Raw genomic sequence first — 23,267 nt, 5'->3', positions numbered from 1 at the left:
GTTATTATCAAATAGCAGCCCCGTTCATGGTTTTCTGCAATTATTAACATAAGTGGACAGATTTCAACTGAAGCTAGGCCACTAAGTTGTTTTAAAAACGGTAATAAGTTATAACGTTTAACGTTATAGGTTCGTTTTTAGTTTCACTTTTAGCTTTGCTTCCTCTTGAGGCGTGGCAGCTATTAACATTAATATGTGGGGCGCTGTATAGGGGGGAAAAGTTTGGACAATTCCAAAAAAATACATAAAAACTAATATAAAATTATATTTTATTATACATTATATAAACAATCATTAAGTATATATTTCAAATATAATAATAAAATGAACAAACTTTTTGTTTTCACTTGTTTTTGGCAATAAAAGATTAAATAAATAAAATATCCACATTGACCTAAAGTAAACATCGATATTGACCAACCACCCCCCTGTATGTGCATGAGTTGGTTTGGTCCTGCCTTAGTGCACTCGATGGTGTTTAGTTGCAGTTAGTAGATGCGCCGAAATACAGTGATCGCAATGTTGCTTAGAAATCCAAAATCTGGTTTTCAAAAAAGGAAAGAGAAAAGAGAGAGTGAAAGACAAGGGAAGGGATGCCAATCAGTAACCCAGTTTTTCACCACGAAAGGTGGGTAGCCTACAATCTGTGTGGATTAACCTGCTGGATTAATGTCCATAGTGAAATAAACTAGCTAGCTACAGACTAGTGCTAGCCTACAATTCAGCAATATTTCATCAGTGCAGAAAAACGTTTAGCAAGATATTTACATTAAATCATTGTCATTTTAGCAGACTTAACAACAGATGAGTCAGCAGCACCCCAGTCTCCCCATAACTGTCCCCCTCCCTGTCCCAGTGAAGAAGGTGAGCAACATTGTGTTAATGACACGCCAGTTAGCGTCATTCCATGGAGTCTGTGGGGATTTCTGTCTCTCTAGCTCTTTTTTTCAATAACAAAAAAGAAAATGTATATGTGTGTGTGTATGTGTATGTATGTGTATATATATATATATATACATTTATTTATATATATTCATGCATTGTGGGACCAATTAGATTTTCTTGTCATGGGGCCCAAAATTCCTGGCGGCGCCCCTGATGATAAGTTTAATACTAATGATGCATTACTAGCTGACACTTAACTAGCTTGTATGTCCAAAACAGGTTGCTTGCTAAGTATCCAAAGTGCTTTGACACAACATTTCTGCCAGATAAGAAATAAGAACACAACGATGCAGTGAGTGTGAGAGAAAAACAGCCATGCTCGGTTAATTAGCATAATGAGAAAATAACAGTTGTCCTGTCTCTATTTAAGGACAGGGCCCCTGGCCCCAGCTCAGATGGCATCACAACACCATGATTCATGTTAATAGTGTTAGACTAATACTAAATTGTTTTAATGGAAATGTCTAATTTATAGTTCATTATTTTAATAATCCGGTCATTCAGTCTGGTCATCAATCACGTCATTTTATAAATCAAGTAGAAATGCCAAACATTCTCTGGTTTAGCATTTTAAGCTTCTCAAATGTAAGAACTTGAACTTTTCTCTTTTGTGTCACTGGAAATTAAATACTATGGGTCTCTATCTATGTGTTTTGTATTCACTTTGTGCTCCAGGATTTAGTTATGGACATTTGTCACAGTTGACATATTTTAGACTACACTGTGTCTTTAGTTCAGATTGAATGAGTTCAAAAGTGTAACGTTAGCTTATTCTACCGCACTCTGCTTTGTACCTTTTTGGTGGATTGTGCTTCAAAAGCTCATAATTTGCCATGTACTTATCCTGCAACTTGTTTTTTCATTTCTTAAATTTTTTTCTTTGGCTGAAAATGTCCTTGTTTTCTTGTTGCTCTGATCGTTAAAGAAAGACAACATTCATTTTACCATTTAGGGTTATAAGACAACAGATGTATGCAGAATGTCTAAGAACAATACATTGTTCTGAAGTCTGAATTTGCCATACATCAGCGGCAGCAACTGATGTAAATACAAAGGTAGGTGTGCAGGTATTATATACACAGTCATCTCTGCTTGTCAACTCTAAACACAAGGTCTGAATATAAACTTGTTTCCTAATTTTCCACATAGTTGAACAAAGGAAGTATATTTTGAACAGGTTTATTTATTTCAATGTTTTTATTATTGTAGTACTGCCATCACATTTTAGCTGACCAAAGATCTTTTAAAGAAGAGGAACCAGACTGATCTGGTGCAGAGATTGTCAGACATGAGCTCAGGAACCAAAGGTAAGGCAAGAAAAATATATGTTTTATATTTTATTACATAAAAATAGGAAAGTCCATCAGCTGGAGTAAAATACTTTTTTACTTTTCCATGTTGCAAAAACAAATGCATCCAAATCCATTAACACTGTTGGAAAATCATAACGGAGCTATTGTCACTGTTACGGAGATTTAAGTTTGACTTTGGGGTTAAATCCTTTGTATTATAAATCTTCATAAAGACTGATGTTAAATTAATTACTTTGAGGTCTTTTTTAATTTCTTTCCCCCTTAGAGAAACACCGTGTGGATGAACAGGGGCCTTCGCTGATCCAGAGAGTGAGTTGCTATGTCACATCATTCTGACTTTACACAATGCAGCTTTTGTTCAGTAGATGAAGACTGAAAATCTTGTTGATCTCGAACATTATAATTGATGGAGATTGAACATTAAAGTAAGTTTTCTCACTGAATTGAACCGATCAAGCTACATAATGTACACATGGGGTCTTAAGAATGAATGTGTTATATCTACCTGTATATCTACCTCGGTATTCTCCTTGATCAGTTTTTCTTACTTTGACAGAGAGAGGAATTCACAATTCTTTAAAAACAGAAAAAAGTAAATCAGTGTATTTGATTACTTTTTTATATTAGAAGAAAAGATGCAACACGTACCTTCTTATGGAAATAAACTGTTTTTAAAATAGAACAAAGGGTTGTAACCCTGACGTTACTAAAGACATTTACACATAGAAGCAGTTTGTAAAACAAAAAAATGTTAATGTGCTTAAGTAGACAAATATCATCAATTGAACACAGACATTGATGAGATGTGAACATGAAGTGATTTCCAATATATTTACCAGGTGGAAACGATGGCGTCTGTTATAGAGCTGCTTCTGGAAATGCTGGCAGATTTGAGTGACAGGGAGTTTCAGCTGTTCAAGGATTTCCTGCTTCAAACAAACTTCCACAGACACTTCTTAGACATCCCACAGAAGTTGCTCATAATGAGAGACCGTCAGGACACGGTGTTTTTATTGGTGCAGCGCTATGGCGAACAGTCTGTGGAGAAGACAAACAAGGTTTTAAAGAGGGTGAAGAGGACTGATCTGGTGCAGAAGTTATCAGACAGCAGCTCAGGACCCAAAAGTAAGACAGTAAAGACAAAAACATGTTAAAATCATACTTGACACATGTCTCCTAAGTTTATAAGCTATGTTACAAACGTCTTCTCTTCACATTATGAATAATATAGTTTATAATGTAGAGAGAAGAAGACTTATCATCTGGTGTACAAAATAAAATTAATGATTAATGTGAAATATAAAAAATATGTAACTGTTGATAAGGTTTGAGTATATTTCGTATTGACCCCTTGATATTAGAATTCTTTTACAAAGCATTTTTGCCTGATGTCAGTCACTCGTTTTTATGTCCTGTCTCTCCTCAGGAAAACCCTCTGTCGATGAACGCATGTCTGCACTGATCCACAAAGTGAGCAATGCCATACCTGTCTGACCATGCAGAGTGCTGCTCTTATTCAATAAGATGCAGGTTTAAAATCATATCGTGATACCAAACCTCTAAATTTGATGTTTCTCACAGAATTGAAGCTGAGATTAGGTTGAGCTCGATAATCTTTTTTTCAAAGAATTGAACAAAATCCAAAACATGATATTGAAAAATATCTTTTTTATTAATCAGGGAAGGAATAGTAATTATCCTCTGCTCTAAAAAACAGAAAATTTCCAAATGTATCCATAGCTTAGGTGATGTTGTAGAAAAGCACATCTAAAAACAGTCAAACATCTAAAATAATGACACTGATAAGATGCTAAACGGTAAATGTTGATTTGTTTTTTTTTACAGTGAAGAAATAACATATTTTCTCTTTAAGTATATAATTTTTTTCTACTTATACTTAATGTTCCAGGTGGCAACGATGACGGCTGTTAAACAGCTGCTTTTGGAAACACTCTCATATTTGAGCTACTGGGAGCTGAAGAAGTTCAAGTGGTTGCTGCGGTTTAGGTTCTTCCCGAGGAGCTTTCCAGACATCTCATGGAAAGTGATGCTCATGACAGACAGGAGAGGCGCAGTGGTGGATATGGTGATGGAGATGTGCGGTCAGCAGTCTGTGGAGGTGACCAAGGAGGTTTTCATGGACATGAACAGGACTGATCTGGTGCAGAGGCTGTCAGAGACCAGCTCAGGACCTACAGGTAAAATAAAGAAGAAATTGTCACGTTAATTTATAATAACACATACATATGCACAGATTAAGTCAATCGTTTGTGCTTAGTTTGCAAGGCAAATTATTAAGTGCAGCTCACAGTATAAAAAATGCAAAAACCATACAGTAGATGTTATGACAAAAAAGTACCAAAGAGTTGAATCAACACCTCTCTAACACAGTCTCAACAAAACTTAACAAAAGAAGCTTCCACAGTTAGCTGTCCATCGTCCAAAAAAATAAAGCAATGTGTTTCCTACTCTGTAGATTAGTACTTCTGTTTTGAAGTGCCTAATTTAAGAAATTCAAGTTACTTATGCATGCAAAAACCAAAAAATGCTAAACTAAATGTGAAAATCATGGAGCCCCCTAAAGGTCAGGGCAGAAGATTTTTTGAGGACTACTTTTGTGTTATCTCGAAATATGTTTTGCGTTCCCTCACAATACTACAATACTGTTCCTTCTGAGCCATAGAGTAGCTGTGTTCGATCGGCTGCTCCTAGCACATCGCCCCAATATGGATCAGCTTAATGAATTTTACTTTGAACCCAGCATTTCCTGTGCTGATATTGTACTACTGCTCAATATGCATGTTTATGTACATAATCAGGACCAGGCACCACGGCAGGGGCTGTGATCGCCCTAGAGCAGAGGAAAGATAGAGCCATGCTGGCCCAGCTTCAACTTAAGGCTGCTTCTGGTAAATGTCCAGTCTGGACGAAATGGCACTCATGCTGCCAAACACCAGAAAATCAAAGACTTTTATGCCCACATCTTTACACAGACCTGGCCTGTCAATATCTACTCAGCAGGTTGAGGGCAAGGCTCCGGTGACATGAGAGTTGGTGAACGCTGTGTTTACACCAATGGTACTTAAACGCAGTCAAAGTGTATGGACACTGTTTCCTAAATGTTAGACTTTATATGTAGAATATATCTCACATTATGTATGTATGAATCTATTGACTTTGGTTCTTTTTTGTAAATGTTATTTTTACAAAGGTCTAGGCTCTAAACATATTTTCATTGAAAATATTCTTCTTTATTGGCCACATATTTCCAGTCTTGTGTTGTATATGGCCTGATAGGAATTTGGCTGATGTTGCATAATTGTCTGCACATGAGTCTGTTGAATTGTCTTTAGAATGGCTTTTCTTCCCTCACATACCTGCCACTGAAATATTAAAGGCTTTTTATTCTCAAGACTGAGTATTATAGTTAGAACAAGTATGCAAAAATGCTACACACAGTGTATTTATCATTATAATTACAATTTTCATTAAACATGTTGCAGCTGCAGGATCATCAGCTGAAGCATTTGGTACCACAGAGAAAGGTAGGTGCCCTTTAAAAAATGAAAACACTAATAACATGTAAATAACAGTTTCTTCCAAAGGACATTCAGACTGTAAATCTACACACATAATGACTCCGGACCCCATATTTCACATTTTTATTGCATTTTATTAGTGTTTTACATTCATTTTACTGATCTGTGCAATACATGTATTATTGATACAGACCAGCTGCCTTTGTTTTGTGATGATATTTTGCATTCACTATACAAACTGCCATATTACACATTTTTTGACACAGCCCTTGTACGTGTAGACCTAAAGCTAATTCTGATTCTGTCCATTTTGCAATGAATCCTTATTCTTAGAATTTATATAGTCTGACAGTGTCTGATTATAAAGCCTGATGATTGATTAATCATTAGTCTTTTTTCTCTCCTTTTTCCTCAGAAAATCACTCTGCAGATGAACATTGGCCTGCACTGATCCAAGAAGTGAGTGATGTCACATTTGTCTGACGTTAAACTAAAGCTGAAACAATTAATCCAGTAGTTAATTGAACAGAAAATAAATTGCAACTATTTTGCTAGGTGTTTTTTCTGATGCCAAACATTCTCTGGTTCTAGCTTCTCAGTTGTGGGGATTTTCTTCTTTTCTCTGTTTTGTATCATTGTAAACTGAATGTCTTTGAGTTTTTTTGCTGTTGTCTGACGAAACAAGACACTGGAAGACATCATCATAGACCTGATTGGGATTGGTATTTTTTTACTATTTTCAGACATTTTATTAACCAAACTATAAATCAATTAATTAAGAAAACAATTGGCAGATTAATCAATAACGAAAATAATCACATACAGCTTTCATTCAGTAGATTCAGGTTCAAAATCATCCTCACCTTAAATATGATAAATTATGAACAAACCAAAATCCTAGTTTTGATAAAAAGTTTTGAAGCTATACCGGAGCTGCATTCAGTTTGTCATGTTGTCACATGACAAATGTCTTAAGCAGGTAAAAAAAAAGTCATGAACCTGTTAACAGAAATAAAATACTTGATAAGATAGAAGAAGAAGATAAAAGTGAATTACCTTAATGTTTATAAAGAGAAAAACGTAAACGTACAAGTGATTTGTAAAAAAAACAGGTATATGTGATCAACTGGACAAATATTACCAGCTGTATCAATACCTTGTGTGATATGGGTGATGTACTCTTAACACATCCACATCTACACACAGCTACAACACAGACATTGATGAGATGTGAGCAGAAAAATCATTCCAGCTGATTAACTGCACTTTTGATCCATGAACATTTCCTGTTAATTCACCAGGTGGAAATGATGGCGTCTGTTATAGAACTGCTCCTGGAAACGCTGGCTGTTTTGAGTGACGGGGAGTTTAGGAACATCAAGAAAGTCCTCCTAAAACAATTTCACTTGCGCAGACGTTTCCTAGACATCTCATTGATGCAGCTGGAGACAATAGACATGCAGGTTGCAGTGTTTTTAATGGTGCTGGTCTACGGCCAACAGTCTGTGGAGAAGACAAAGGAGGTTTTAAAGAGGATAGAGAGGACTGATCTGGTGCAGAGGTTGTCAGACGGCAGCTCAGGATCCAAAAGTAAGACAATAAAGACAAATTCATGTTAAAAGTGGTCTTTAACATGTGTCTCATAAGTTTAAGAGCTATGTCTTTTTATATATACACACACACACACTAGAGGAGTTAAAAATACATTTAATATGTAATTTTTTTTATATTTTATATATAAACAGCTTTAAGTGTAATTTTGTGTTTTATAAATATTTGGAAAGCCGTATTGCCTAATAACATTGTTTATTGTCAGATGTTGGATCAATCACTCATTACTTTTACCACTTTTCTCCTCAGAGAAACCTTCTGCACTGATCCAGACAGTAAGCAAAATAAACACTGATGAAACTTCTATTTATCGTACTTTAAACTGTTTTTAAAGCGTTAAACAAAACATGAAACAATGAAAATGGGGTCAAAGGTAATCTTTTGCTTTTACTTTGTGTTTCTCAAAAAAAAGATAACACAAACAGAGTAATCATTTAAAAAAGTAAACATTTTGTAAACAATGCAACAACAATTACCACAGGAACCTATACCATTGATGAGATGCAGAGACACACATTTCCCATTGAATGTATTGATCATTTCAGGTCGCAACAATAGCAGCTGTTGAACAGCTGCTTTTGGAAACCCTGAATGATTTGAGTAATGAAGAACTCAGGAAATTCAAGGAGTTCCTGCAGTGGATTGTCTCCCAGGACCTCCCATACATCTCATGGACGTTGAGACACACAGACAGAGCAGAAATAGTGGAGTTGATGGTGAAGAACTACGGCCAACAGTCTGTGGAGGTGACCAAGGAGGTTTTCATGGACATGAACAGGACTGATCTGGTGGAGAGGTTGACAAAGCCCAGCTCAGGACTCAAAGGTAAGACAAAGAAGACCAAAAAATGTCACATTGCATTATCACGTATCCCATAAATGTCTAATAAATACATTTTCTAATTTCTGATTTAAAAAAAGTGAGTCTGCTTGAGTGAATGATGAGTATCATCACCAATGTGAATATAAAAACGGATCAGTAAATCATCAATGAATTTAATAAACACACGTCACACTCGCAAGAAAATCTGAAAGTTATGGGTTTATTGAGTTTATTTAGTTTTTTATTTGTTACAGGACTAGATTGTAAATGTGTCTATGATATCATTTTGTAGTGAATTTGTTTTATTTATTTTTAAAGTTACTGAGCCTTATTACTCTGTGTTAAATCAGATTATAATGCTTATAATGAATTTCTTTTCTCCTCAGAGAAACACTCTGTGGATGAACATCAACCTGCACCATTCGAGAGAGTGAGTCTGACTTTACACATCACACCTTTCATTCAATAGATTCAAGTTGAAAACCATCCTCATCTTGAACATCATAAATGATGACACAAACCAAAACAAATGTTTTAAATTGGATGGATCTCACAGCGTTAAAGCTGGGGTTATATTTTTTGTTGAAATTCTCATTACAGCTTGACAGCAATCAAATAATTAAATGCTCTGACAATAAATAATAAAATATTCTGTTTCTGTCACAGGAATGTAATAAATGTATTTGCTTAACGTATTCTTTGAATTTTTCAGGCAGCTGTTAAACAGATTCTTTTGGAAACCCTGGAGTATTTGAGTCTTATGGAGCTCAAGAAATTCATGCGGTTGCTGCAGTTTACGTACTTCCAGAAAAGCCTCCCACAAATCCCAAGGAGCAAAGTGGACGGGGTAAACAGTGCGCATGTACTAATGAATCTGATGGTGCAGACCTGTGGCCAGCAGTCTGTGGAGGTGACCAAGGAGGTTTTCATGGACATGAACAGGACTGATCTGGTGGAGAGGTTGTCAGAGACCAGCTCAGGACCCAAAGGTTAGAGACAGAAGACAAAACTGCAACTTTGTGTCTCATAAATAGATTTTATAATTAATAGAAACAAAATGATTCAACACCTCACTGACACACTGAATATTTTAATTTGCCAACAGTGTAAATTATATACTTTGACACATTTTGAACAAGAATCTTTCAACAATTGTGTTAATGTTAGTGTTACTTAATAGGTGTTGATGATATGGTGTCCAACCTCTCTCTCTCTGATTGATTTTTATGATGTCAGAAGCGAGCAGATTTTAGTGTTATTTTGCAATTAATGCTGTTTGCAATTTTATGATTTTGAATCGGTCATTTTCTGTTTTTCTTTCTTGTCAGAGAAACATCTGTCTAAACAGTTCCAGAAAGTGAGTAATGTTACACATTACACACGTAACACAACACAACTATCATTTAATAGGGACAGGTTTAAAATTATCCTCATAGTGATAGTAAAGACCACCTCTTTACTAAGGTTTTTAAACCAGAAACATCACCGAATGATTAAATGAATCATACAATTGTCTCATTAATCAGAAACTTATGTTGATGCAAATAAATGAATGTTTTATCACTACAGTGAAGGTATCACATAAATGCCTCTCTGATCACTTTGAATCCATCAGAAAGTGAACATGACATCACTTCAGAGGAAGCTTTTCGAAACACTGGAAGATTTAAGTTTTGGGGAGCTCCAGCAATTCAAGTGTCTCCTGCAGCACAAACACGTGAACGAAGGCCTCCCAAGAATCCCAAGACACCAGATAGAGATGGCAGACAGATTTGAAATAGTGTAGCTGATGGTGGAGATCTACGGCCAACAGTCAGTGGAGGTGACCAGGGAGGTTTTAAAGAAGATGAGCAGGACTGATCTGGCGCAGAAGTTGTCAGACATCAGCTCAGGATCTAAAGGTAAGTTGTGAGAAAAAAACAGTATTATTTGAATATAAAAAATTTGGTATACAGAGTGTGGTCTGTATTATTTTACTTAAATTTTTTTTTTTCCTAATTCAGAATACATGTGGACAGCCAGGCAGCCAATTGAACGGAAGGTTTTAAAGAAGATGAACATGACTGATCTGGTGCAGAAGTTGTCAGACATCAGCTCAGGATCTAAAGGTAAGTTGTGAGAAAAAAAACAGTATTATTTGAATATCAAAAATTTGGTATACAGAGTGTGGTCTGTATTATTTTACTTAAATTTTTTGTTTTCATAATTCAAAATATACGTGGACAGCCAGGCAGCCATTTTATTTGTTTTAAATATTTTATTGTTATATTATCTAGAACTGACAATGCCTCTGTTTGTTGGTCATGTGCCACTTTGGTTCGGACTGAATTAACAACAACTGTTGCCATGGCATTTTGTGCAGAAAACAATGGATCATACTGTCTTTAATGATCCCTGGACTTTTCCTAGAGTGCCACCAGCAAGTTGGATGGATTACCATGACATCTTATACATACATTTGTGGTGCTTAGAGGATTAAACCATAATCACTTTGGTGATTGGCTGACTTTTCATCTGGCACAACCATCAGGTCAACCATGTTTTAATGCAAATACCTGCAAAACTACCATTTCCATCAGGCTCAGCTGTTGTTTGTGATTTGTGCCAATTAACTAATGATAAAACACTAAACTAAGATGACAGCCTCACAGAGCCACTAGCATGACTGTAGACTGTCTTGTAACACAGTCCACAGCAATAGAATAACTAGACTCTCATGAAAGTAAAGTATGAAAGTAACTTAATTAAACTGAATGTCATCCAATTAAATTAATTTCATTGTAACTAATGTATGTGCTGACATCTAATATCAAATCTAAACAAAATGATACCTCAGACATAAGAACATTTAAAAATGGCATTTTGAGAATGCAGTCTCATTATTATGAAATGTAGGCCTTACACGTTTTGGTGTAAAGATTGCTTCTCAAATTCTTGAAATCCACAATTTAAAAAGTCCAAATCTTTACCCTTAAAGTTTTAAAGCTCCCAAACTACAAACACACAAACAAAACAAAAATCCCTCACTTACTAGCAGTGGTGTCTGCAGCATTTTTATTTGCTAAGATTTCACAATATCGTTCTCTGAGATTTCTTCATCAAATACAATAGGAGTGAAATGAATTTCATTTGTAGCACTCACAGCAACAACGGTACTCATCAGATGCAGAATAGGAGGCAGGACTTAATGTAAGCCGGTGTCCGTCAAGGGACAGTTGAATTATTCACCAACTCTTTTGATAATTGATTAATCGGTTTGATTCTTTTTTTTTTTTAAGAAAAAAAGTAAAAATTTTCTTCTTCCAGTTTCTTAAATGTGAATATTTCTATTTTTTTTTACTCTATGTCAGTAAACTGAATATATTTGGGTTGTGGACAAAACAAGGCATTTGAGGACATCATCTTGGGCTTTGGCAAACACTCACTGACAATTTATAGACCAAACAACAAATAGATTAATCCAGAAAAAAATTGACAGGTTAAACAACGTAAACCAGAAATTCTTTTACGAAAAACAAACCTAAAGTTATATATATATTTTTAAATCTCAATATATTGCCTTGCTTACAGTATTGCGATATATTGAATTGTAACCCTGTATCGTGATATGAATCGCATTGCCATATTCTTGCCAATACACAGTGCGTGTTGTGTTCACATTTGTTCTAACCAGATTATTGTTTATCATAATAATAATTGTTTTATTTTTATTATAATAAATCCCATTTATGCCATAAAAAGTGCTCCGATAGTGGTGAAAAGACTGTATATCAAAAACGCTCCAGTCCCTAACATTTACTGAAAACTCACAATATTACCTGCGCCTAATAGTAAAAGGTGGGGCAGTACATGACCAGTCTGTATACTATATGAAACAAATGTAACCTAAAGTTATAATAAAATATTCATATTACACATAACCTGAATAACAATGCTCATAATATTTGGCCTAACTAAACAATTTATTTTAACGGCTGCGACAGACTGTTTAGACTTACTGTCATATTATAATGTTAAAACACTACCTACTGTTAAATATTGCTCTCATATTAGAGCAGAGCTAAGTAACCCATAGTGGTATACGAGCAAAACATATGGAAAGTTACAATATGATTTTATATGTCAACATAACATCATATTTGTTTTTAATCCAATGTGTTTTTACAAGGGCCTTCAAGGAGTTTGGAGCTTGAGGCTTGTGGAACCATTATGGTAATTCATTAATTTATTCAGTGTATTTGTAATTTATTTGTTCATTTGTGATGTTGCTGAAAGAAACTTATTTATTTAAAATGATTGTCCTCTGCAGCAGGACTCCAGTGACTGGACTAAACTAATACCTGAAGTGAACAGTAAAGGTGCAGAAGAGGCTCCAACTTACAGGTAAAAATAACCAAAATAACATCCGAAATACTGCGTCACAGCAACCTGCAACTAGAGGAAACAGTTACGCTCTTTTCTAGGGATTTTTTGTCTTTACAGAAGGACAACCTAAATCTTTCTCTGTGCAATCCCTATTTATACCAATGCAATCTGACAATTATGGTGGCAATACATGTTGCACCAAATAAACACAAGACACATACTCCCAAAATGTACAGTACATTTTTCTTGATGCACCCTTAATACAATAATTAATACAAACTCACTAGTTTTGTTCTTCACTTCTTAGCCTACAGTCTGAAGCAGGAAACCACTTTGAATGCAGTGTCTCTGGCTTGCGCTGGGCCTGTAAGGAAAAGGTCAGCTTTAGGTACCAGTTTTGCTCTTGGGAGGAACCAATGGAGAGGATGGAAAGCATCAAATACATACCTGCAGGTCCCCTAATGGACATCACAGTCATTGCTGGAAGGTTTGATGATGTGTACCTGCCACACTGGATCTGCATTGGTAAGTGGACATGAAGAAATGTACAAAATTCTTTGTAAAGTGCACAAAAAACTGACACAATTCCTTCCTCCTGACTAATTGTGTGTTCTTGTATTTTGTGCAGATGATGTCCCTAAAATATCTGACAAGTTTGCAGTCCTACACATAGATGACTGTGGAGATGTTGTGGAAAAAGTGTCTGAGGTCACGTCGTCCCATGTCAAGCTGTCTGAACCAGTTTTTTCACCAAGAGCAGTCTTGATGAAAGCTGGCATTCCAGTGAAAATAAACTGTAATGTGTTAATATATCAGACCAACACAGCATTCCTGACACTGCATGTTTATCTGATCCCACGTGATCCTGGTCTACAAGAGGTTACTGAATATCTTATTTTTACCAATACCAATCAGAATAAGATACAGACACCACAGAAAATACACAACACACAAAAAATGTTGGCCAATGTAACCGTGTTTTTTTTTTTTTTTTAAGGCAATGGACAACAGGAATGTATCTTATGGATACAAAGTAATCAGAAAGCCACATCCAGAGAAGTCCCTGAAAATGCGTGATCGTTTCATCTTAAAGGCAGATGTGAATGGTGCAAAAGTTTCTCCTAAAGTACGGTTTGGACTACTGAAATTTATGGAATGAACTGTGGTTCAGACGTTAGAAAGACACTAGAAGATGAGTATGGTCGAACAACAGTTTCTCTGGTTTTGGATATTTTAAACAAGAAAACATGACAAAATGATCTAACTTTACCTACTTGTTTTGGTAATGTACTATACTATAGTCTCACACAAAGGTCTTAGGCCAATCTATAACAGTACAGTTAAAGGCATACTTTTTCTAAAATATTTGTCAGGCTTGAAGTCTTGTATAAACCTCTCTCCACTCACCCATACACAAGCTGTGTGGCACTATAGGCTTGTTTCTTTCTCCAGCTACTGTAGTGATGAAATCTCAGAGATCAACACCCTTTCCGACTTTAAGGATAATTTCTGTTCTACTTGCCTCCATTTCAGTTTTATTTTATAAATGTTTTAAAAATCTGAAATGATACCAACAACTGCAGTTTCTTGTTTCATTTAAGCATGGTGTTTGGATTAGATGGATCTCAAAACGTCTGGTTTTTGAGGTTTTATAGCATGCTTAAAAACACTGGAAGTGCTGCCCAAATTAAAGTGAAAAGCACAATATCAGTAAAAAGGCAGAAAAATTGTAACCTATTTATGATACTGTAGTGTTTAAAACCTTTACTTTAAATCAAGAGAGACTTGTGCTTGAAACGTAAAATCAGCAGGAAAAACTCTTACTTTAGGGCTTTCTCTAATAATTATTATTTCATTATCAAATTTTTAGGGGAGAGATAGCATGTTAACATACAAATATCGTAGTTATTAAAAATCTCTAAATAATATGAGCAGTATTTATTATCTTGAGCTAACAAGATGAGAAATTTGTGATGTCTTCATGACAATAAAATGTACTTCATCTGAAGTCATAACTCGCTAACCCGATATATGTGATCATCCATTTGAGACAAACATTTTAAGATACAGCAGGCATATTGTCATGAGGCCTGTCTAGTTGTTTGTTTATTTTGCCTATAGACAGTAGTCTATATTACTGGCTACCCGCAGGTTTGAATGGAGAGTAATGAAGCCAGTTTTGGTCCTATGAAATGCTACTACATGGCTACTTCCTGTTGGCACCACTGTCTTCTGCTCATGGTTGCGCAGCATAAGCATGGTTTAATGACGTAGAGCAACGGCAGAAACATCAAATTCTGGTAGCTACATAGCTGCGCCAACAAATAGTTTCTTGGCTCAGTGGGCCCACCTACAAGACCAATGCAGCATCACTGATGACTTTTAAACTCACACGGAGTTTGTAATCTAAACAATACGGTTACATCTGTCGTGGCGACTGGATGTCAGGGTTTTGACGTCATTTTTGGGCCTACATAGAACTCATATGCAGGCTTTGGATCCTTCGCTGTTCCATCTCTGGCCCACCCCAATTTTTTTAACCTTTTTTGAAAACATGCAAAAAAAAAGAAAAAAGAAATTCTGGTGTACTCTATCACAAAGTCCATTTACTTTTTATATTATTTTTTAATTTTGTTTCACAGGACTTAAAGCTCAGATGTGAAAGCAGAGGCCCAAATTTCTTTGAAGTTTACATTGAAAATCCAGACAGAAACTTCACGCTCAACCTCACACAAAAAAATGACCGTCCCAGTGTGGACCCATGAAATTCGAAAAGGTTATTTTAAGATAATATGACAAGAATTTAGCTACACTGTACCATATTCTGTTGAATATGCATCATTAAGCAGATGTAGCATCATCTTCTGTTTGATAAGGCAGCAGCAAAATATTCATGTTTTCTTTATCTCTGCACTTTTTTCCCAGGTGAATATCAAAGCATGGTTAATATGCAAGGTAAGACATTTCAAATCGTTTGAATTTAGAAAAATTTTTTTGTCAGAGTGTGAAAAACTTACGTTCTGTCGGTCTGACCAACAGTATAGCTACACCAACAGTACACTCACCTAAAGGTATTAGGAACACCATACTAATACTGTGTTTGACCCCCTTTCACCTTCAGAAACTGCCTTAATTCTACGTGGCATTGATTCAACAAGGTGCTGAAAGCATTCTTTAGAAATGTTGGCCCATATTGATAGGATAGCTTGCAGTTGATGGAGATTTGTGGGATGCACATCCAGGGCACGAAGCTCCCGTTCCACCACATCCCAAAGATGCTCTATTGGGTTGAGATCTGGTGACTGGGGGCCATTTTAGTACAGTGAACTCATTGTCATGTTCAAGAAACCAATTTGAAATGTTTCGAGCTTTGTGACATGGTGCATTATCCTGCTGGAAGTAGCCATCAGAGGATGGGTACATGGTGGCCATAAAGGGATGGACATGGTCCAAAAACTGCTCAGGTAGGCCGTGGCATTTAAACGATGCCCAATTGGCACTAAAGTGTGCCAAGAAAAAATCCCCCACACCATTACCACCACACCAGCCTGCACAGTGGTAACAAGGCATGATGGATCCATGTTCTCATTCTGTTTACGCCAAATTCTGACTCTACCATCTGAATGTCTCAACAGAAATCGAGACTCATCAGACCAAGCAACATTTTTCCAGTCTCAACTGTCCAATTTTGGTGAGCTCTTGCAAATTGTAGCCTCTTTTTCCTATTTGTAGTGGAGATGAGTGGTACCCGGTGGGGTCTTCTGCTGTTGTAGCCCATCCACCTCAAGGTTGTGCGTGTTGTGGCTTCACAAATGCTTTGCTGCATACCTCGGTTGTAACGAGTGGTTATTTCAGTCAAAGTTGCTCTTCTATCAGCTTGAATCAGTCGGCCCATTCCTCTGACCTCTAGCATCAACAAGGCATTTTCGCCCACAGGACTGCCGCATACTGGATGTTTTTCCCTTTTCACACCATTCTTTGTAAACCCTAGAAATGGTTGTGCGTGAAAATCCCAGTAACTGAGCAGATTGTGAAATACTCAGACCGGCCCGTCTGGCACCAACAACCATGCCACGCTCAAAATTGCTTAAATCACCTTTCTTTCCCATTCTGACATTCAGTTTGGAGTTCAGGAGATTGTCTTGACCAGGACCCACCCCTAAATGCATTGAAGCAACTGCCATGTGATTGGTTGATTAGATAATTGCATTAATGAGAAATTGAACAGGTGTTTCTATAATCCTTTAGGTGAGTGTACATTCAGTAAGCCATGCTCCCAAAAAAGGTTGGTAGGGAAAATCTGATTACTGAAATCCTTTGCCTTTATATGCTGAGTAACCTTGCTACTAAATGCATGTAAACTCACTGGATGATCCCACCTGCATTTCCACTATCTGCACATTGTCATGGCAAATGATCAAAGAGACCATAACCTCTGAATTTACAGCAACAATATTTAAGCTAAACTAATATTTATTGTCAAAAAAGCTTTTCCCAAATGACAGTGTTTCGAGGGTGTGTTGAACTAGCCACTTGGCGAGCATTATGACGAGCATTTTGCTGTGTCATCATAGGGATGAAAGGGAAAGGGCTGGACTACAAACGAGCTGTTTGAAGGGCAGTACAGAGCAGAGTTTTCCTTTGGGCTGGACTTTTCCCTTTGCAAACCTAATCCATGCACAAAAAAGATATAAACTCAATAAAGGAGAGGGGAAAAAAGCCAAAAAGCATAATATGACCTCTTTAAGCTCAACAGGTATTGTGGTGTAAATATTTTTTCAGTTTTACTTTGCAATTCACTGCAATGTCAAATACATTGCATATCAAGTTACACAATGACACAAGGCTTCAGATTTGCTTAGTTCAGGAAATCAAATGTTGGATTGCTTTTGGCCTCTCAGACTCTTTGAATTGGCTTTGCTTGACAATCTTCCCAATCACGTAATGCGCTAAAAAAAAATCCAAACAATTCTTTTTGAATGAAAGTTTTCCAATATCTGTGCTGCTTTTACTTACTAAAATACTAAAAGTATTCTTTAAGAGTTCACTTTAGAAGCTCATGTGAAATGACAATGATGATGTAGACCTTTCAAACACTTATCTATTGAGTGGTTCAAATATAGGCAGGCAATGAGGCGACTAAAAAATGTGTCTTCAAAACCAGAAAGAGCAAGTAGAGGACAAGTTAAATGAAGCAAGAGTCTCTGTGAGACGAAGCCTATATCTCTAATCATTGAAGAAAACTATTTGCTGTGCCTCTGTATTTTTGTCTGAGTACCAGCACAGACTGGAAAGAGAACACAAACCCAACATGTTTAATTCTGGCCTTTTATCAAGTTACTCACAGCCTTAACGTTAATTAGCAACCGCGGATATGAGCTGCAACCTGCTAGCTGAAAGTTTTGTTCTTTGCCAATGAGAGTTTTTGGAGTTTAGCGAATCTATGTAGCCAAATAATATTTTCACATTCACACACACTTCACTTCCATATATGAGCCAAATGCTGCCACTGTATGCTGTATTACAACATACAACACTAGCAGGCTAAGATCAGATTAAATCACAGCTCATTACAGTCAGAGAGTATCTGCACTTGATCAACTTTATTTGATCATTTTATCACAGTAAGTAGAGTGATAGATTCAAGATTGCATTTGCTTTGTTGGTCATTTAGTCAAAAAAACTATGTAAATCTTTATGAATCAATAAGACTGACACTAAATGTTTAAAATCAGATGTTAAATCAGCCACTGTTTTTTTTATTTCTTTTCATGAACATGAACACCTGTCTCCACTGCAAGTGAGTAATGTCACATCACTCTGACTCTACACAGCACAGCTTTCATTCAATAAGATGCAGGTTGGAAATCACCCAGTACTTTAAATGGTGATGAAAAACCAAACTCAAACTATAATATTCAATCCATCAATTAAGTTATACTCAAACATCTTGTTTGTTTGCTGTAAATTCATCAGGCAGCAAAAGTCACAAAGGATAGAGAGAGGCTTTTGAAAATGCTGCAACATTAAAATTGGAAGAATTCAAGCAATTCAAGTGGTTCCTGAAGGACGGTGACATCCTGGCAGGCCTCCCATGCATCCCAAGCAGCCGACTGGAGAATGCAGACATGTTTGATCTAGTGGATCTGATGCTGCAGACCTACACCAACAGTCTGTGGAGGTGACCAAGAAGGTTTCAGGACAATAAACAGGAATGATCTGGTGCAGACATTGCTAGACACCAGTTCAGAATCCAAGGGTAACTGGAACTGCAACCATTTCTCCTAGAAATGTTTGCTTAAACTATAAATCAGTTATTGGATGGTTACTGATGTTATGAGCTGATTTGAAATACAGATGTAAACACAATCATAACTCAGGTTAGATGACTTTAAGGTTAAAAATTGTGTGATTTCTGTCTCATTACACTTTTAAAGGTTCAGTGTGTAACTTTTCTGAGGATCTATCGACAGAAATGCAATATAAGATCCATAACCATGTTTTCAGTGGTGTGTAAAGACCTTACATAATAAACTATTATGTTTTTATTACCTTAGAATGAGCCATTTATATCGCATAACCGGGCACCCCCTTCCACGCATTGTCTGTTTCTACAGTAGCTGAAATCGGACAAACAGCGCTACAGAGCGCGTTTCGTCACTACGTTCTTCTGCTTCTGGTAGAATTCAGGCAGTGTAGACACTCATCACTGTGTTGAATACGTACGTTAGAAGAAGAAAAGTAGTAATATACTGCAGGGGTCTGCAAATAAGTTTTGAATTGGAACAAAAGTTTCAACCATTAAATGGTGGAAGGAATATAAGCTATAATATTAACTTGCATCAATGTGTTGTTTGGTTAACTCTGTTGATAAGGTGGAGGACTTGTAACCCAAGGTTTGAGGTTTTGTACAATTTTTTTTTTCTCTCTCTCTCTTCAACAAATGGATTCTGCAGCGAACGTTTCTCAGATCACGGCATGCGCTGCACTGTTTTTGTTTCGGTGTTTGATCCACCATCAATACAGAAGCTTTTGCATTCAGGCAGTGGACGTTCAGGGGAATCACGTTTTCTGACTGCTCTTTCAGAGGTGTGTCAAGCAGCTACAGACTGAATGTCCTTCAGAATTTTTCAAAGTAAAAGCTCAGTTCAACTTCAAATACAAGATTGCAGTCACGCTTTTATTTTGTTTTGCTGCTATCAAAGCACCATGATCTGGCAGTGGACCAGATATTGATGGCGGGCAGTTTTGGCGATGGTCCATAATCACAAAGAGAATGAATGTGTTTTCCTTGCCATATTGTATAAACTTTATCTAATGTGGTTTATAATGGACTGTGGTGCAGAAACAGGACAATGTTTAACACTCTTGGTTACATTTTCCATGTTGTCTGTCAGTGGCCAAGTCACAATAACATATGATTTTCCTGAATAATTAAAACCCTTGACACCGATTGTCACGAATTTGCATCATACCTTCCTTGCAGACTGCAAGCCAAGATAGCACATGGATTCCCCCAATGCTGTTGGTGCATATTTGATACGAACCTAGCAACCTTTTGCAAGCCCTGGTTTCTCATTTATGCCTATTGTCGCTAATTTGCATCATACCTACACATACAAGAATTTATATAATTTTCTATGTTCTATAGACAAATAACAATCTTCACTTAATTTAACATCAGCTTGAAAGCAAATGAAAACACAAATAATTTTTTTATTTTTTGATTGTAAAAAAATTCAGGTGTTAAGGGATTAATGAAAATAATTTCTTAATAAAATACCTGAAACCTCACTTCTTGACTGGCCACTCTCTGCTGTCTCAGAAGAGACACCTTTTGTGCTGTGTCAGACACGTAGCTGTCCTACGTTCTTTGAAAGGTTAGGGGCATTGGTAGACTCTATGTAGACTGGTTGCAATTCACAACACCACCACTAGATGCCTCTAAATCTTAGACAGTGAACCTTTAAAATATTAAGGCATCAGAGAAAATCAGTAAATGATCGCATGTACCTGTGATAGACAGACAGACTGACGGATAGATAATAGATAGACCAATGTGTGAGACAACACTTCACGTCTGTGACGTCTTACTGTCTGATGCTATATGTCATTTTGTTAGGTCTTGAACCACTGTCTCAAAGCACTTCATTATGATTGGAGTCAGTGCAACTGGGCTGTACGTCATTCAGACTGGACTGGGATGATGGTGTTGGTTTTAAAGTATGTCGGAACTGTGGCCTGTACAAGAGACATCAGTGATGAGACATTTGAGTCAGAAATTGGAGGTTCTTGCATGTTCTGGTGTGTGAGAGCCTCCTCTCTGTTTCACTGTTGGAGGTCTCGAAGCAGGAATAGAATTTAAGCTGTTCAGGTAGGAAATGATGGGCCTTATAGTCCATGATCTGTTGCAGGTCTTGCCACATGCACCTGGCATCAGCAGTGGAATAGTAGCCTTCCAGCTTCTCTTTATATTGTTGTTTTGTCTCTTTGATTGTTTTCTGCAGTATGTACTCCACCTCAAAGCCTGATCTAAACCAAGAGAGCTAGCATGCAGCATGTATCGTGCCTGAATGTTCTTCTGGTTTGGATATGTTCTGACCTGTATGGTTGGTGCTAGGGTCAATGTATGTACTGATGTAGCCAGTCATTGAGCATACTCTTCAATGTTTATAGAAGAATCTTACACATCTTAGTCTGTGAGCAAAACAGAGCTCCGTAAGGTAGTACCTGGGTACCAAAGTTTGATTTATATTAAGGGCAAACGTTTGTGTGCAGTTTTAATGTTATCCCACTTTGGAGTGTCATTAAATGTGTTGCAGCAGGATCATCAGCTTGTGCATTGGTGTAAATACCACAGAGGGGGGTAGGTGCCCTGCAAAACAAAGAGGATATGAGATTTGAGATACCTGAAACCATGATAACATGTAACATAAACATCATTCTGTAATTTTAAAGTCATTTTTGTGTTTTGGTGATCCCTCATATTTATTCTAGCACCATCGTTGGAGTCGTGATTTCACTGAATTTCTTTGTTTGCACAGATCCAGAAAGTGAGCAAGGACACATCTTTCAAGCAATAGATGCTGGTTGAATCTGGGATCTGGCCATAGAAAATCTTATGTTCTGTTTATTAAAATCAAATTTTTTATTATATAAGACAGATACCGGTCCACCCCAAAGACCGCGCACCAACACAAGAAAAGCAATCTAGTGTATGCGGTCCAATGCAGTGAGGAATGCACAGACCTGTATATGGGGAGACTAAACAACCAAACAAATGCATGGCTCAACACAGAAGGGCCAACTCCTCAGGTCAAGACTCTGCAGTCTACTTACATCTGAAGGACAGAGGACACTCGTTTGAGGACCACCAGGTGCACATTTAGACAGAGAAGATGGTTTGAAAGAGGTGTCAAGGAAGCCATCTACACCGGGTCGAGAAGCCGTCATTGAACAGGGGAGGGGGTCTACGCCACCACTTATCCCCCACTTACATGCTGTCCTTTCATCACTTCCCAGGAAACTCAACTAACGTAACCTATTGACCTCAGGTGAAGATACCAACGATGGTCGTTCAGTCTTGGCCTCTGGTAGTCTAATGACTGTAACAACTGTCGTCACAGCAACAAGGAACATAACGAACCAGCAGTATCGATGACCTGGCAAACGACCCCACTGAGATTAAAAGCTGAGTTTCCCTGCAGGTCAGTCAGAACTGAAGAAGTCCTTTGGATGAGGGACGAAACGTCTTCCAGTATCTTCAACCAAGTCCAGTTGCCCTTGACTTTAACCTCGTTGGATAACTATGACCTGGATGACTGAGAATTTCATAGACAACATACTGTTCTGATGTCTTATGTTGTCATTTGTTCTTTATTTTTTCTTTTTTACAGCTGCTTGATCCCCAGCAGCAACAGCTGATATACTGTAAATACAATGGAGGAAGGTAGGTGCACTGTATTATGCACACAGTCATCTCTACCTGTACTCAGTGAGTTCAAGTTATCTTCAACAAGAGGTAAACACAAAGTCTGACTGTAAAACTTGTTCCTCATTTCACATAGTTGAATAATGGAAGCATATGTTGAACAAGTTTATCTTAATTAAATGTTAAAAACACAAACAGAAATTCAAGAGCTTTACTAAAAGGTTTTAAAATGTTGTTTGCTTTTTCAAAATTATTGATGGCATCAAAATAAATGCTTCACTATCCTTTATAATTACTGATTATCAGTCATGTTCTTTGTTTAAAGTTTTATCAGCTACTTATACAACAGTGAACACTCTTTCTGAGACTCACCATAATATTTGCAGTGCTTAATTAAAGTGAAGGACACATCTAATTATCAAAATCAATCTTACAGAACTGTAGGTCTTTTGGTATTATCATCGTATTTTACTTTGCTTTACGTTTTGAAATATATCATGATATTAGTATCTCCAAAAAACAACGCGGGCTGATGTTTCTTTCCTCAGAGCTCTTGTAGAATAAACATCAAGTTGAGCTAATCCACAGAGTGAAAAACATTGCCCGATTGTGGATGGACTCCGCTCCTACAGAGTTCTCAATGGACAAAGTTATGATGAAATCATGTCTATCCTGACTCTCAGGGGAAGATGAGAGCGCTCTATGGTGGGCCTTGACAGCCAGTGGAGCAACAGGAAAAAA

At 37.0% G+C, this 23,267-nt stretch overlaps 1 protein-coding gene and 1 long non-coding RNA gene across 6 annotated transcripts; both read left to right on the top strand.

Moving 5' to 3' along the window:
• Nucleotides 1-469: 469 nt before the first annotated feature.
• On the top strand, nucleotides 470-12,595 carry LOC119885090. Of its 5 annotated transcripts, none has more exons than XM_038695329.1 (20): nucleotides 470-628; nucleotides 793-864; nucleotides 2,155-2,252; nucleotides 2,524-2,567; nucleotides 3,098-3,383; nucleotides 3,685-3,728; nucleotides 4,168-4,456; nucleotides 5,762-5,803; nucleotides 6,213-6,256; nucleotides 7,099-7,387; nucleotides 7,658-7,683; nucleotides 7,954-8,233; nucleotides 8,617-8,660; nucleotides 8,943-9,219; nucleotides 9,559-9,587; nucleotides 9,846-10,131; nucleotides 10,234-10,338; nucleotides 10,640-10,760; nucleotides 12,399-12,442; nucleotides 12,540-12,595. In XM_038695329.1, exons 3-16 carry the CDS (start codon nucleotides 2,234-2,236, stop codon nucleotides 10,014-10,016), a joined length of 1,884 nt encoding a protein of 627 aa, XP_038551257.1. In that variant the 5' UTR covers nucleotides 470-628; nucleotides 793-864; nucleotides 2,155-2,233; the 3' UTR covers nucleotides 10,017-10,131; nucleotides 10,234-10,338; nucleotides 10,640-10,760; nucleotides 12,399-12,442; nucleotides 12,540-12,595. The 5 variants fall into 5 exon arrangements, with proteins under 5 accessions (XP_038551257.1, XP_038551255.1, XP_038551256.1 ...); XM_038695327.1 differs by having other exon boundaries at nucleotides 10,593-10,760; XM_038695328.1 differs by having other exon boundaries at nucleotides 790-864; nucleotides 10,593-10,760.
• A 2,748-nt stretch (nucleotides 12,596-15,343) lies between these two features.
• Nucleotides 15,344-19,323, top strand: LOC119885089. The gene is made up of 3 exons (XR_005441165.1): nucleotides 15,344-15,371; nucleotides 15,521-15,550; nucleotides 18,576-19,323. It is a non-coding gene; the product is annotated as an uncharacterized LOC119885089 (long non-coding RNA).
• The last annotated feature ends 3,944 nt before the right edge of the window (nucleotides 19,324-23,267 follow it).

Source organism: Micropterus salmoides, unplaced genomic scaffold, assembly GCF_014851395.1.
Source record: "Micropterus salmoides isolate LMB-PRFRI ecotype aquatic unplaced genomic scaffold, ASM1485139v1 Ms_hic_scaffold_3917, whole genome shotgun sequence".
Taxonomy (NCBI): Eukaryota; Metazoa; Chordata; class Actinopteri; order Centrarchiformes; family Centrarchidae; genus Micropterus; species Micropterus salmoides.
Note: the sequence above shows the minus strand (reverse complement) of the source record. Positions and strands in the feature narration are given on the sequence as shown.

Bases quoted from the DNA above. Each gene is read 5' to 3' on its own strand.
- LOC119885090 (XM_038695331.1), top strand. The intron at 5,804-6,212 runs GTAGGTGCCCTT...CTTTTTCCTCAG, and splicing joins ATTTGGTACCACAGAGAAAG to AAAATCACTCTGCAGATGAA. The intron at 6,257-7,098 runs GTGAGTGATGTC...TTAATTCACCAG, and splicing joins GGCCTGCACTGATCCAAGAA to GTGGAAATGATGGCGTCTGT.